The sequence below is a fragment of the Vombatus ursinus genome, unplaced genomic scaffold, assembly GCF_900497805.2.
Source record: "Vombatus ursinus unplaced genomic scaffold, bare-nosed wombat genome assembly UNPS02014802.1, whole genome shotgun sequence".
Lineage (NCBI taxonomy): Eukaryota > Metazoa > Chordata > Mammalia > Diprotodontia > Vombatidae > Vombatus > Vombatus ursinus.
In genome coordinates this window covers 11022553-11038964 of record NW_020954580.1, presented here as the reverse complement: position 1 = coordinate 11038964, position 16412 = coordinate 11022553, and the positions used below count along the sequence as shown (strand labels likewise).

The 16412-nt window shown below is 35.2% G+C and overlaps 1 protein-coding gene across 2 annotated transcripts in view; it reads left to right on the top strand.

The window, feature by feature from the left end:
• The window catches only part of SPAG16 (sperm associated antigen 16), a 1197624-nt gene that overhangs the window by 573718 nt on the left and 607494 nt on the right, over positions 1 to 16412 (top strand). For both annotated transcript variants that reach the window (XM_027873434.1, XM_027873435.1), the window contains exon 11: positions 1349 to 1492. In XM_027873434.1, the coding sequence (XP_027729235.1) occupies positions 1349 to 1492 (144 nt within the window). The remainder of the gene's footprint in view (positions 1 to 1348; positions 1493 to 16412) is intronic.

Sequence of the window (16412 nt, the reverse complement as noted above, 5' to 3'; positions counted from 1 at the left end):
AATTGAAGGCCTTGTGAAGCTTGTAAGCACTTTTTCACCAAGTTCAATGTCAGATATGCTTAAGAAGTAGGAGTTCTTTTCTGTTGTTTGTTGGGGAAGGGGAGAGAGGGTCCCATTACTGCAAGAGCCTCAGAGAAAACATTGTAAAAATAAGATGAAGAATTCACATAGGTGAAAGCATGGATGAATCATGCCCCATTAGAACTGATGCAGAATTTGGAGTTCCTAGAGCCCAATTGTCTCATTGCATGGATCAAAAAACTGAGGTTAGGATAGTAAGTGTGGCTTAAGTCATGCCAATAATTAATGGCTGAGTTAGAATTGGAACTTAGGTTTTCTAACCTCTGCTTTAGTAATTTAAAAAATGCCCCAAAACTTTGCCACCCCATTCACATATTAACCTTAGATGCTCCTCATTTTAGAAAATGTTTACTCCAGTATTGAAAAAGTATTGATGATCCTGAACTCATCCCAGTAGGAGTGGTTAATATGTTAATCATTTGACATGCCTCTTTCTCATTTGCCTCTTTTTTCTGTAGAGGGTGGAGATTGCCTTCTGAATCTTGCATACTTTATAAAAATATGTATGCTGTGCATTAATGGAGGTAAATGTAAGTGGTGCATTAGTACTGAATTTGACATACTTCACTTTATTGGGACATTGGGACATGGAATTAAAGTTTCATTAAAAGTATTTATTATAGAACCATTGTAACAATAATAATTCATGTTCTTTTTGTGAGTGATGTCTGATTTAAAACTATATTATGATCTCCAAGGAACTTTCCTTCAATATTAAAGAATATGAATGCTACTTCAACTAGCCCAATACAAAATTATTGAATGTAAATAGAAGTTTGAAGTATTTCTTAAATATAATAATTACTTTTGTGACTCCAGATGAATCACTTGTCCTCAACAGGCCTCAGTTCCTTTTTCTGGAAGAGAGGAGGCTTGGACTCAATGATTCCCAAGGGTCTTTCTAGCTCCAAATCTATGACACATATTTGATTTATGATTAGACAAAAGACTTCATGTTGTAATTGAGATTCAAGATCCTTAAAAGAAGGGTAGAATAGGGACTTAGAAGATCAATGCACTATATTTTGTTACTTAGTGAAATCATGGACTCTTATAGCTGGAGGAACATTGAGAGCTTATCTGCTCCGACTCCCAAATATTATATATGAGGCTTCAAGAGATTGTGACTTACCCAGGGTAATACTGTTAATTTGCAGCAGAGCTGAGAGTAGAGCCTAGTTATTATTGCTTTGAGTTTATAGGTCTCATTTTGAAACCCCGGAATGTTCCATTAATACTCTCATCCTTTTCTGTCCTTCCTGTGCAGTGTTGCCATACACCCTCGAAAAGATATCTTAGTCTCCTGTAGTGAAGATCACCACTGGAAGATGGTGGGCATCCCTAAAGGCAACGTAATCCTGACAGGTTGTGGTCACACTGATTGGCTTTCTGGCTGCTGCTTCCATCCAAGGTTAGTTTAAACACCCTCCCGAACCAGCACTAATCCCTCTTGGGAATGTATTTGTTTGCGCTTCTCCCGGCCTCTCACTGATTCAATGACTCTCTTTCTCTATGCAATCTCATACCCTCCACTGAATTTCTAAACATGTAGATAAATGTTCCTCTGGCTTTCATTATATTGACTTTAGATTGATTGCTTTTAGTAGTTGGTATATCTGAAACTTAGTCCACATGCTGATGCATCTAACAAAGAGTAATAAGCTTTTTAGGACAAGCATTATTAATTCTCCTTGTGCTCATAAACCATGAAGAGACTGTACAGGTTTTTAGTCAAGAATATATACCAAGTTTTGCATTTCTTACATTAATCTCACATTTTGTTTTTAGACTTATGTTGTCTTCAAAATCCAGAGGTAGTGAAGATTTTGCAAATTAAATGATTCAAGGAATACTAAAGAGGATAAAGCGCATCAGTAAGAAATACGTTGCACATACTAGCCCTCTAATTTTGGTGATTCATTTCATTTTGATAAATGAAACTAGGAGAGAGAGTAGATCCATGGATTAACCCCCAAAGAGCCAAATAATAAGTAGCAATGAGATACCAACCTCAGAAGTAATTTAAACAGGTTTATTGCTTACACCAGTATATCTACAAAATCCCTAAGCATCAAAATCTATCACAGCATACCCCATGGCCAACTGTCCCCTAATCCTGGCTTTCTTTCATCATTATTCCTCTGCTTCATTATTCATGAATTCTATTATACTTTGTCTCAGACCTAGGTTAACTTCAGATATGGTTGGACCAAAGTCTTTTAGACACCTATCTCACTTGTGATTCTAGAACAACTTTCTTGGAAGCAAAAATCCTAATATCACTGCCCCATAACAGGCAGATTAATAATATTTTGGCTTTGAAGCTTTTGCTTAATTAAATTAAAAGAGGATGTTGTTTAACATTGGTTTCTTTAAGAGTTAACAGACCAGGGGAAGCTAGTATTTGTAACACCATTTTAGGTTTTTTTTTTAATTTTATAATATTTGCTTCTATTTCATATCATTTTGCTATTCTTTCAACCTTAAAAATAATCTGTGCTCGTTAAAATTTTGATCTTTGGGACATAATTATAGCTATCTTTGTTCATCGTCATAGGCCTGCACAATTCATTTCTTTTGTCCATACCTCTTATGTCTATTTAAATCAACTGATCCATGAATCAGAGTTGGAATTGGCATCTTCTATTTTTGACAATGCCCCATTCCACAACATCAAAAAAAAAAAAAACTAGCACTGGATTTAGTATAATTTGAACCTCAATAATCAATTGAATAAGATTTAAATGTTTTCTATTTACTATACTCTACATCTTTTTTATGAATTAGGCAAATAACAAGTTGTTTTTGTTTTATTTTGTTTTGTTTTTTATAAAGTACCCACCAAGGGCCAGGTGTGATAGTCATAGGGAATACTAATATGATAAATGAATAAAACAATTTCTACTCAGAAGGAGCTTACATTCCAATGAGAGAGACACCTTGGGCATATATGTAAGTATATACAGAATAAACACAAAGAGAGTAAATTACGCGATAGAGAGGGAGGGCACTTTCTATTGCTTGAACCAAGAAAGGTTTCCTGTAAGGGTAGTGCTTAAGCTGCATCCTGAAGGAAGAAAGGGATTCTATTTTACATGTCTGTGAAGCCCATTTATTTTTATTGATGTTTTGGGTACTCCCACTGGTTTTTTCTCCTTCCTCCTCCCACCCTGTCCTCTATGAAGATACTAAATTGTACTACATCTGAATGTCAAATAGGATGAATTATAAGACTTTAAGATAAAAATAAATTGTTTGGGAGATTGGGAGTTCAAAAGATAATTTTGACCATTTTATTTTCTTTAATCTTCCTGAAGTATTATTCATTTTCAGTATTAGATCCTTCACTGGAATTGAATTTATGAGCATGTAGTGCATTCCATATCTGATATATGGATAAACAGAATACTGTTAGCTTCTCACCTCTTACCAACATAAAATTCATCTCTGAAAACAGAGAAAATACAATTAGAAGTGCAGGCTATCACTTATATATCTGCTGGGCATACTAATCAGGTTTCGATAATGTTTTGTTACCATGACACCAAGTGACTCACAGACTTGAAAAAGATTTTCTCATTAGTGTTTGACCAACATAAAGGCCTTTCAATAGGCCTCCCTGTCTCCCATTCAATTATTGAAATTAAAATGAGGTGAGGAACATCATTATTCACTCACAATATGAATTTACTCTCACTGTTTGCTATGATAGGAGAGGAGTGAAATGATGCTACAGTATTTGTCTTCTATTAGTGCATGGAAATAAAAATAGTAGGGCTGAACACATTTCACCATAGGAGATTTCAGGCTGGGACATTAACCATCATATGATCATATTGTTAAGTGAAATGAAAGAAAAAAATGTAGTTTTCATGCCATAATTATTAGGACAAAAAAGGAATGAATTCTTTAAAGGTTTAGATGAATGAACTCTTAATTTTTTCATAGTTTTTAATTGTTTATACATAAGACTGCAGAATCCCCTATGTCTTTCAGCAGTAAATCTTAATGTCTTAATTGCATTAAGGAATATAATCTTAAAATATGATTATGTTTTATTCAATTCAGTAAACATTCATTAAGTTCCTGGTATATGCAAGGCACCATGCTAAGTCCTTGGTATACAGAGATTAAAAATGAAATAGCCCCTGCCCTCAAGGAGCTTACATTCTATTGGGTGGATACAACATATACACAGATAAATAAATACAATATAATTTGAAGAAAGAGAGAGCATTAACAAAGTGGAGGATGAGGGTGAAAGCATGATGGAAGAAGTAATGCTTAGGAAGAACTTGGAAGGAAGATAATGATTCCAAGAGGTGATAAGAAGGAGGGAGTGTATAAAAAGCAGAGGGGACAATTTGTGCAAATACACAGAGGTCTGAACTTGAATACTGAATTCAGGGAATTAAAGTTGTGTCCTGTGACTATTTCTCTGCATGTGGAAGAGACGTAACATGAAATTACTTGAAAAGTAGTTGGAGGAAATTATGAAGGCTCTTATACAGTAAAGTAAGTTTATATTTTATCTTAGAGGCCATAAGTGGTCCCTAAAGTCCTTTGAGCAAGGAGTGACATTGTGACACATCTGTCTAGTGAAGTCTATTTTTGTAGAGGATGGTTTGGAGAAGAGAATGATTGGAAATGGGGAGACTAGTGTGGAGTCTACTGCAATGCTCTTGGTGAGAATGGATGAAGAGCTAGAGTAGCAGGCATGTGAACAGAGAGAAGGCACAGATATTGCAGATGTTCTGGAGTTAAATCATAAGATCATAGCTAATTCAATGTAGGTGTTGATGGAAAAGGAATAGTTAAGGATAACTCCAAGGGTATGAGCCTTGGTGACTAGGAGGATGGTGGTGCCATTAATAAAAATAGGAATCTTTAGAGGAAGAACAGACTTAGAAGTAAAGATGATGAATTTCGTCTTGAATGTGTTGAGTTTTAGAGGCTGGTGGATATCTGGTGGGGAGGGAAAGATGTGTGGCAGGCAGTTGACAATGAAAAATTGAACTCCAGGAGAATGATCAGAAATATAATTAGAATTGGGAGTCATCTGTGTCAAGATGACAATTGAACCTATGGTAGTTGATGGAGGAGAATGTAAAGTCGGAAGAGAAGTGTGCAAAGGACAGAACCTAATGGATACCTTCACTTAGGTGGTGGGAGATGGATGGTGAGCAAACTGTCAGGTAGAAGGAGAAGGAGAAGAAACAAGTGTAACAGAATCCAAGGGATAAGAGAATATTCAGGCTCAGAGGGTGGTTCACAGTGTGAAAATGGTATAGATTTCATTGAATTTAGGTTGTTAGAATCCTTGGAGAGAATAGTTTTAGTAGAATGATGGACTCATAAGCCTGATTATGTAGAGAAAGAAGATAGTGCTAAGGAAATGGAGGGATCAAGGGTAGACAGCTTTTTCTAAAAGCTTGACCAACAAATGGAATAGAGATTGAGGAAATGGAAAGAATAAATTTTTGGTTTGTTTGTTTGTTTTGGGATGACAGAAATCAGAATAAGAGAATAGATGGTAGTTGGGAAGGAAATAAGGGTTAGAACAGCATACATGGAGAGTAATAGATGTAGGTGCATGGGATTTAAGGGTGAAGAAAAGTATATAGCTGAAATTGCTATCTATAGTATCAAGAAAATGAAGGGCAGACAATTAGGCAAGAGCAGGAGTGATAGCCTGGGAGAGTAGGAAAGAATAAAGGAACTGAAGGTCATATTGAGGATGAAAATATATTTAAAGGAGGAAGAAGGAAAAAAGAGAGATAACATGGTAGGAATTATGATCAGAGAGAAGAATTTCAAAGTTCAGGATCACTGAGATAGCATAGTAATTGAGGAGGATTAGCTCTAAATTTTGACCACCCCTGTGGGTGGTTGAGGTGGAGTAAAAATGTAGAAAACTGAATAGCTGTCTTACATGTGGCATAGATATATTATTTAGCAATGATCTAGGATCTGGGAATCTTCATTTTTCAGCCTTTGTGGAGAGTAGGAGGAACGTAAGTGGCTGTTATCACCAGGTGCCTAGAAGGGAAGGGAGGGAAACTACAGGGCCAAGCACAACCATAGCTGAAAGATCATTTCTATACCCTCCAGTCTCCAAAAGGAGATTTAAGTTCAGTACTGAGTCATAATTATATCTGTCTCCTACACATAGGATATTTGTAATCTAGATATTCTTTTAGGGATTCAGGACAAAAGCCACTTGCCTTGGTCACTTCCAAAGGATAAATAATTGATTGCTTATACTAACCTTAGCTTTCTCCTACTCAGCAGTTGTTATACAAGAGCAATCATGAATATCAAACAAAATAAACCAGAAATTGGGTAAGTTTTATAAATTAGGGTAGACAACAGGATACATGAAGTAAATGAACCCTTTGACTCCTTCGTGATATAAAATCTCAGTTCAACCAAGTAGAGAGCAATTTTACTGGGGAAGTCCATTTTTAGCACTCTCTGTGGTTCAGGGACTAGAAGTCAGGGAATATGTTGGGGTTTCAGCTTCCTCCACATGTCTTCAGCTCCAGGGATTCTCATTAGATATTCAAAAATTGATGTCTTCTCTCTTAACCCCATCTCACTCAATCTTTGCTTCTCTCTTTCCTGAAGTCCTTCCATACGTATAAAGTGGGCTAAGCAGTCCTTCAACTAATCAAGAGTCATGTTTCCCTTGACATATATTGAACTCAGTTTCACAATTTGTCCTTAAGGGAAATACCTAACCCTATTCAGGTTAGGTAGTGGTGGGAGTGGAGAAAGTATTGAACTGGGAAGACAGGTATGAGAGCACATGTTGAGAGGAAGATTATGGACCAGGATTATGGACCTTTTTCTTTGAGAAAAGAAAGAGGGTGACATCAAGGTTTATGGTAGCAGGTGGAGGTCTGGATGTGATAATATATAGGAAAGAGTAGGCTGAATCTTCCTGTTGGCTAGATGTGTGTGTTTATGGGTTGCGGAAGGTGAAGTCAACTGGTAATAGGAAGAGAGAGAGACTAAGAATGTTGCATCTTCTTAATAGTGCCAGAAAATGGAGCATGTGAGATGAGAAAGCTAGGTTAAAGGAGAGTCTGGTAGTAGGAAATGAGGTTGGGTATTTCAGGGGACACATTGGACAAGAGGGCAGAAGAATGTACGAACTTTGGAGATACAGAACTGAATTGTATAGAGGAAGGATTTTTGCCATAGTAGACAGCTATGATGAATCATAAGAATAAGATCAGGAGGTAAAAATTGGCCAAATATAGGATGAGGAAAGGACCAGATTGGGTCCTTCCACCTTCAAGGTCCTGTGATTACTAAACAAGGCATTAATTAGTGCAAGGGTAGTAGTGTTAACTTCCATGGTTTGTCATTACAAATGCTGGGGAGCGAGGGAATGTAAGGTATATGATTAAGTTAATATCTGGTGATTTAATCCTATCCCTTGGGTGGGATTGAACTCATACTTAGTATCAGTTGCACAACATAATTTCAATATGACATAGATGAATAGATCCCAAAGATATTCCATAATTAGGGTAAGCTCTTAGATCCTGAATCACAAGATGATGGATGCACAACATACCCTATCTCATTGAAGCTTAGGGGCTCATTTTGTGCTGAGACTTTGAACATATCAAATTACTTAAAAAATTAAATATATAACATTTGTTTTTAACTTATCTTTAATTTTTCAGAATTATTCCTTTTAATATTGAATGTAATATTTTCTGCTAGGCACAAAATGATATTTCTGAAATTAAAGGTATTTCGTATACATAAAGTGATTCAAATAGTAAGTGTATAAATATTGAAGGATTTTGCTAGAACAATATCCTCATAGACATGAGTGGGTTGAGAGGAGTGGGTTATTAGTGAGATTATTTTAGATTAAGTTACTGACTCCTTTTAGTTGGAAAGTATCTAAGATTAGTTCATTTCTTAATGAATTTAATTCATATTTTAGTGACCAGAACTGAAAGTAAAAAATAAATCTGAGCAATTAAATAAAAACCAAAAATTTTGCTGTACTTTCCTTTTTCCTTTCTAAATCCTTTATTTATATGGAAAACCCATATCTTATCATTTTCCTGAGATACCTGTATGACAAAAGGCTCTTCCTTAATCTACTAACATGTCTTTTCTCTTCAGTATCCTCCATGGAGGTCCAGGGTACTCGTGTTGTCTTTTGCCTTGGATACATTTCCTGGCCTTTAGCCCCTAAGCCCTACCTTCAAATACTTTCTTATCTTCCTGCTCTTCAGGGAACAGCTGATAAACATTTGAACAAATACCCTACCTGGGCCACCATTCTATTTCTTAAAAGTCAGCTAAACAAAATTGAACACTGCTCTGAGAAATTCAATAAAGGGAAAAAAAAATCTCTGGAAAAGAAAAATCTGAAACTAGACTATTAATGAGATAGTTACAGTCTATATTTCTATATGTGAGGCATGAATATAACGCACTGAAGTTTCTCTCTCTATATGTATATGTACATGTATATGTATATGTATATATGTGTATATGTATATGTATATGTATGTGTATATGTATATGTATATATATGGCCAAAATGAGGATGGTACTTAAAAATAGTCATTTTCAAAAGCTAATATTTCTATTTCTCAAAGTAGTGATAAAAATATCCTTTGGAAATTATCTTACAGATAAGTATAGAAGTATTAAGTTTGGAAGAAATAAGAAAATCAGTTACAGTACTCTTTCATATAGTCATAATTTGTTTGAAATTAAAATATTAACCCTATTGATTCATATACATTTTTCACCGGACTCCATGCTGAATGGTTTCTGAGCATTTCCAAAACCAAATGCACTGTCTTCAGAAGAGTTTCCAACAGTAAGAATATTCAAAAGATTATGGCCGACTCTAAAGGCTATTATGAAAGATATTTGAATCTCTTATTTCCTCAGATGTGGAAATTCTAACTGTGGAAACTCATTGTACTAAAGTAACTTAAAATTGTCTACAAACTCGTAGATAAGTCCCAGGATGAGTATTAAAGAGTTTCCTGAAACACATAGAGGATAAACAATTTACTTAGGGTCACGTTGTTAGTCAGTATAAGAAGTAGGATTTCAACTTAGTTTTTCCTGACTCCAAACCCAACATTATCAACTGTACCAAGCTATATAAAAAAATATTTTTTAAAATGTTTTCAGAAATTAAAAAAAAATTGTAGGAAATTGTACACAGCCTTGCAAAGGTATGAGAATATGATAGATGCCCCAGATCCCTCAATGACTGAACCCCTAAAATTGTTGTTATGAAAGCTGTTATATTTCGAATTTGAGGCGAAGGGAAGGGGAACCAAAATGATAGAACTGGATAGCCCATCACACTTCCACCTCCAACCCCACTGTCCACAAACTGTTCTGCAAAAATTGAGAAAATGTAATAGACTGAATCCTGATTGAAAAATCAAAGAAAAACAAACAGTAAATAATATCTCCAGCTCAAGTTCACAAATGGAGGTGTACAGAAAGTTTATTGGACACTGGAGTCAGGGTCTAGCCAGCAGTGTACTATACAGAGCAGAAAAACTCATACCTCTGTTCTAGGTCAAGAAAAAGTCTCTGGTCCAGCACAGATGAACCAATTATTGTGCAGGAAGTAAGAGGAGGTGCCAAAAGGCAGATCTCTTATTCATGCCCCAGAATAAAGCCAATATAAGTTAAAGAAAGAACCTGCAGCTAGGATGGTGTTCAAGGAAAGGAATGGTTGCAGTTCCAAGACTGTGTAGGACAGAGAAAAGGAACATAAAGAAGAGTAGGTCTGTGCCCCCGACATTGAGAACAGAGTCTACAGCAGAGACACCATGGCCCAGAGTTCAGACCACAGAGAACCCTGAAGTTCTGTTGCTCTGAACCTTTAGACTTTTCTAGCTACCTGACAGTGACTGAATCAACCAACCAGAGGCAAGATCGCAGTTGTGTGGTTCAGGCCTAAACCCAGTTCAGGAACTTACAGAGCTAAGAATAAGATGGTGGTGATCAGACTTCACCTCAGATCAGAGTGCTTTGAAAGATTGCAGGTCCCCAACCTGAGGTTCTCTGAGATCCTTTAATAACACAATACTCAATGTCAGTAGAAAGCAGCAGGAACCAATGGGACAAAAAATGAGATGATGAAGATGTTTCAGAAATTCTCTCCAGGAATATTGAAAGCAAGGTAATAATGCAAGCCTAACATTGAAAAATAAAACTGAAAGAAGGAGGGGGAGAAAATAATCTCATATATAGAGCTGTTGTGGTGATAAGAATGCCCAAGACACAAACCCAGAAGAGAATCACTCCAAAATATCTGCCTTCAAAGGAGAACATAGGTTGGGCACAAATTTAACTGGAATTTTGGAAGTAATGAAGCAAGTGCTTAAAAAATTTAATTGATTTTATAAATGCAAGGAGAGCATTAGAAAAAAAAACATTGAAAATAAATGAGAGGTATGGAGCAAAGAATTGAAAAAAGAGAATTGAAAACTTGGCACAAAAATTTAACCAAGCACCAGACACCTTGAAAACTAGAATGGACTAAATGCAAGTTAATGACTTTATGAGGCAGCAAGAAATATTAAAACAAAGTCAAAGGATTATAAATATAGAAGAAAATGAAAGATATACCACAGCAAAAATAACTAACCTAAAATAGATTAAAGGGATAATTTAAGAATCCTAGGGCTACATAAAAGTCATGAACCAAATAAAAAATGAAAAGCCTAGAAACATGATTCAAGAAATCATAAAAATAAACTCCCCAGATCTTTTAGTATATGAGAGCAAAATGGAAAGAGTCCACCAGTCACTTTTTGGAAAAAATCTCAAAATGAATAACCTAGAAATATTATACTCAATATCTAAAGCTTCTAGAGCTTCCCCTAAAAAAATAGTAATGTTACAGGAACTGGGAATAGTTTCATTGTGTTTTTATTATCTTAAAGAAGAAAGGAAATGGAGAAGAAAAGAAATAAACCCAAGGAAGGAAGGTAAAGAAAGAGTATCACACAATTTGTATCACACACATACGACAGTAGAAGGCTATGTGATCATCTATATATTTATATCAATTTCTATCTCTAAACAAGGAGGAAGGGGTTTGAGAAGCAGTGACACATTTACCTCACTTTCATTTGAAGTGGTCAAAGATATATCTCTGGCTATTACCAAATAGAAGTAGAAAGTAATATTTACTTCTCAGCTGTGCAAGGCATCTTTACAAAAACTGACTGTTAGGGCATAAAAACCTTATAAATTCAGAAAAGAAAGAATATTAATCACATTTTTGTGAATCAGAATAAAAATCACAATAAATGAAGAGATACTGAAGAAACAATTTAAAATTAATTGGAGATTAAATAATCCTAAAGAACAAATAATAGCAACAATAGATAATTTCATTAACTATGAAAACAAAAATAGCATAGAACAACAAAACTTTTGAGCTATAGTCAAAACAAGCCTTAGTGAACCATTTTTATCTCTAAACACTTTAATCAATAAAAACCATAAGAGTAGATCAATGAATTGGGCATGCAACTAGAATAATTATAAAACCCAAAAATTAAATATCAGTTAAACACCAGAATAGAAATCCTGAAAAATGAGGAAGAGATTGACAAAATTGAAAATAAAAATTATTGAAGAATAAGGAAAATGAGAAACTTTTTTAAAAAACTGTTAGCTAATTTGATTTTTAAAAGAGGAAAATCAAAGTCCCAGTATCAAAAAAATGTGAATTGGCAACAAATGAAAAAGAATGAAAGGAAATTATTCAAAACCTTTTTGTGCACAATTATATGCCAATAAAATGGATTATTAATCTCAATGCAATAGCTTAATATTTACAAAAATGCAAAATGCCTAGATTAATAGAATGAGAAGTAGGTGAATAAAATAACCCAATCTCAGGAAAAAATGTTCAACAAGTCACAAGTGATCTCCCAAAGTAGGGTGGGGGGGGGGACAGAAACAAACTAATCCAGGAATCAAAAAATTTTCAAAAGTATTCTATCAAACATTTAAAGCAAAATTAATTCCAATAGTGTAAACTATTTGAAAACATAGGAAGAGATCCCACCAATTGCTTCTATGATTCAAATACATCTTTTTTTGTATTTTTTTTAATTTTAAACTTAAATGCAAAATAAGAAAAGAAAAAAGAAGCAAACAAATAAAACTTAAATGTAAAATAAGAAGAAAAAATTGCCATGTGAACAGCAGAACATAAGAGAGGATTCATAATATAAAACAATAAATTTCCATTTCAGGAAAACCTATATAATAAATACTATACATTGTGTTCAGAGATATCCACCTTTACTTCCTTGTAGATTTTATTTTGTTCTCTGCTGTGCATTTTTTACTTTGTTTTCACCCCCTGCCTCCCCCTCTTTTCCAAGAAGGCTATAATTAAGCATATATGTATGTGTGTATACATATATATATATATGTATGTATGTATATAATGTGTGTATATGTATATAGACCCATATACGCACAAACATATATGCAATACATGTAGACATACATGCATATACTTACATAAACATAGATATGTATAATCATACACATATATACACATATACTTTCATATGCATCTATGTAAGACTGTACTATAATTGCTTGTGTTCTATTTCCTTGAAGGTAGATAACATCCTTCATAAGTCCAAGTCTTTCTATATTTTTCTAAATCTACCAATTCATCATTTCCTATACCACAGTAATATTCCAACTTATGCTGTCTAGTTATTTTAAATAGTCTAAAACAACATTGATTAATATGGCTGACATGTAGAATAGTTTCTCTATTTTTCTCTTGATTAAATCTATTTTAGCTTTAACTTTGTCTGAGAACGTGATTGGTACCCCTGCTTCTGACTTTTATGTTCGTGTGTAGCTCTTATTTCCTATCCCTCCTGACTCATCTACATCTACATCTACTTTAATTCAACCCCCTATCACTTAACCTAACCCCTCTCCTCCCAAGGATCCTTCCCTTAGCCTTTCCCCTACCCTTTCCACTTGCCCTCTAATTATTATCTGAATTTAGAAGACTTTTAAAGCTTTCCAAATATATATATGTATATATATATATATATACACATACATATATATGTTGTTTCTTCTTTATCCCATTCCCATTAAGCTAGACATCCTTCTCTACCTCCCTTATCCTATTCCCTCACCCTCTTATTTCTTTATAAATTTAGAAAACTTTTATTCCCTTTATAAATGTATACATTGTTCTCTCTTTAACCCAGATCTGATGTGTGAAGGCTTCCCTTGAAAAATTCCTCCCTTTTCACTATTCCCTTAATCATTTATTTCTTTCTGAATTTAGTGGACTTTTATACCCTTGTAGATATATATGAGTATTGTTTCCTCTTTAACCCATTCCCAATGAGAGTAGGGTTCCAGAACTACCAGCCTTCCTCCCCCATCTAATTCTTGTGTCAGTTCTTCCTCTTGTCCCTCATCTGTATAATTACTCTTTTTACCTTTTCCTAGATGGTATTATTTATAGAATCATATCATACTCAGCTCTACCTCTACCCAATTATTATGATAAACTTAGAGATATGGTTTATGTTTCTTGTATAAAATGCAAAAAGTCTGTCCTTATTGAGTCCTTTATAATTAATTAGTCTTTGATGTTTACCTTTATTTCTCTTGGATCTTGTATGTCAAATTTTCTATTAAGTTCAGGTCTTTTGTGTAGCATTTCATTGAATGTCCATTATTTTTTTTTTTTTGTTCAGGATTATACTTAGCTTTGCTGGGTATAGTATTTTTGGCCACAACTCTAGTTCTTTTACTCTTCAATATATACTCTTCCAAAACCAGTGGTATTTTAGTGGAGCCACTGCTAGGTCTTGTGTGATTCTAATTGTGGCTTCACCATATTTGAATATTTTTTTCCTTGTTTCTCCCAATATTTTCTCCTTGAGTTGGGAGTTTTGAATTTAACTATGATATTCCTGTAGGTTTTCCTTGTAGGATCTCTTTCAGGGGGTGATTGGTGTATTTTTTCCATTTCTACTTTTCCCTCCTGCAGGAAAATTTTCTTTATTTCTTGTGTTTTTGTATCCAGATTATTTTTTGGATCATGACTTTCAGGTTTTCTGTTCTTGACCTATTCTCCAGATCTGTTGTTTTTCTTATGAGGTGTTTCACATTTTCTTCTATTTTTTTCATTCTTTGTAATTTACTTCATTATTTCTTGCTTTCTTAAAATTTTGCTGGCTTTCCCTTGCATGATTCTAATTTTTAAGGAGTCATTTTCTTCCTTAAAATTCTGGATCTCGGGAGCCAAGATGGCAGAGGGAAAGCAGTGACTTGTTTGAGCTCTCCCCCCAAACCCCTCCAAATACCTATAAAAATGGCTCTAAACAGATTCTGGAGCAGTAGAACCCACAAAAAGACAGAGTGAAACAAATTTCCAGCCCAAGACAGCCTGGATGGTTGATCAGAAAGGTGTATCACACTGGGCTGGAAGAGGAGCAGAGTTCGGCGTGGGCGCACAGGCCACAACAACCCTGGAGCAGGCCTCAGAGGACTGAATCATGAGCAGCTGTGGCAGTTTCCAGACTTCTCAACCCACGAAGGCCAAGGACAACTTGAAGGTTAGTAGGGAAAGTCTGTGACTGCGGTGAGAGAAGGAGGTAGGTCTGAGTCACCCTTGGGGCCGTGGCTGTTTCCTGAGTTTCTGGCCCACAGACTGAGGGGGAATCAAGTGGTTGATCAGAGGGGGATTGCAGGGATCTCTTTGCCGATGATTAGGCAGGATTGTCTTGCTTTGCCCGTGCTTGGATCTGGGTAACAGTTTTGAGGGGCAGTACTGGAGTGAGGTGTGGAGCTTGTTGTGGCTGTGGAGAGGAAACACCTCGCCCCTTATCATAGCACCTTGGAAGAAATGAAAATTTTCAGGTCCCTAGAAGTATCTCTGAAACCAGCTGCACAAAACCCCTGAACCTTGGGACAGTACACTCTTCACATTGGAAACAGACGCCTACCTTAACAAAGAGTTTATAATTCAACTAATTGGCCGGGATCATGAGCAAGCAGTGCAAAAAGAGTCAGACTATATTATCTTACTTTGGTGACAAAGAAGATCAAAATATACAACCAGAAGAAGACAGCAAAGTCAAAGCTCCTACATCCAAAGTATCCAAGAAAAATATGAATCAGTCCCAGGCCTTGGAAGAGCTCAAAAGGGATTTTGAAAAGCAAGTAAGAGAAGTAGAGGAAAAACTGAGAGTGATGCAAGAAAATCATGAAAAACTAGTCAACAGCTTGCTAAAGGAGACCCAAAAAAATACTGAAGAAAATAGTACCTTAAAAAATATCCTAACCCAAATGGCAAAAGAGGTCCAAAAAGCCAGTGAGGAGAAGAATGTCCTAAAAAACAAAATTGGCCAAATGGAAAAGGAAGTCCAAAAGCTTATTAAAGAAAATACTTACTTCAAAATTAGAATAGAGCAATTGGAAGCTAGTGACTTTATGAGAAATCAAGACACTGTAAAACAAATCCAAAAGAATGAAAAATTAGAAAATAATGTGAAATATCTCATTGGAAAAACAACTGACCTTGAAAATAGATCCAGGAGAGAGAATTTAAAAATTATTGTACTATCTGAAAGCCATGATCAAAAAAAGAGCCTCGACATCATCTTTCAAGAAATATCCAGGAAAACTGCCCTGATATTTTAGAACCAGAGGGCAAAATAGAAATTGAAAGAAGCCACTGATCTCCTCCTGAAAGAGATCCTCAAAGGAAAACTCCTAGGAATATTGTAGCCAAATTCCAAAGTTCCCAGGTCAAGGAGAAAATATTACAAGCATCCAGAAAGAAACAATTCAAGTATTGTGGAAACACAATCAGGATAACACAAGATTTAGCAGCTTCTACATTAAGGGACCACAGGGCATGGAATATAATATTCCAGAAGGCAAAGGAGATAGGATTATAACCAAGAATCACCTACCCAGCAAAACTGAGTAAAATTCTGCAGGGGAAAAAATGGTCATTCAGTGAAACGGAGGACTTTCAAGCATTCATGATGAAAAGACCAGAGCTGAATCAAAAATTTGATTTTCAAATACAAGACTCAAGTGGAACATGAAGAGGTAAACAGGAAAGAGAAAATCTTAAGAGACTTATTAAGGTTGAACTGTTTACATTCCTGCATGGAAAGATGATATTTGAAATTCATGAGACCTTTGTCAGTATTAGGGTAGTTGGAGGGAAAAAATTATGTGTGTGTATACATAGATAGATAGATAGATAGATAGATAGATAGATAGATAGATAGATA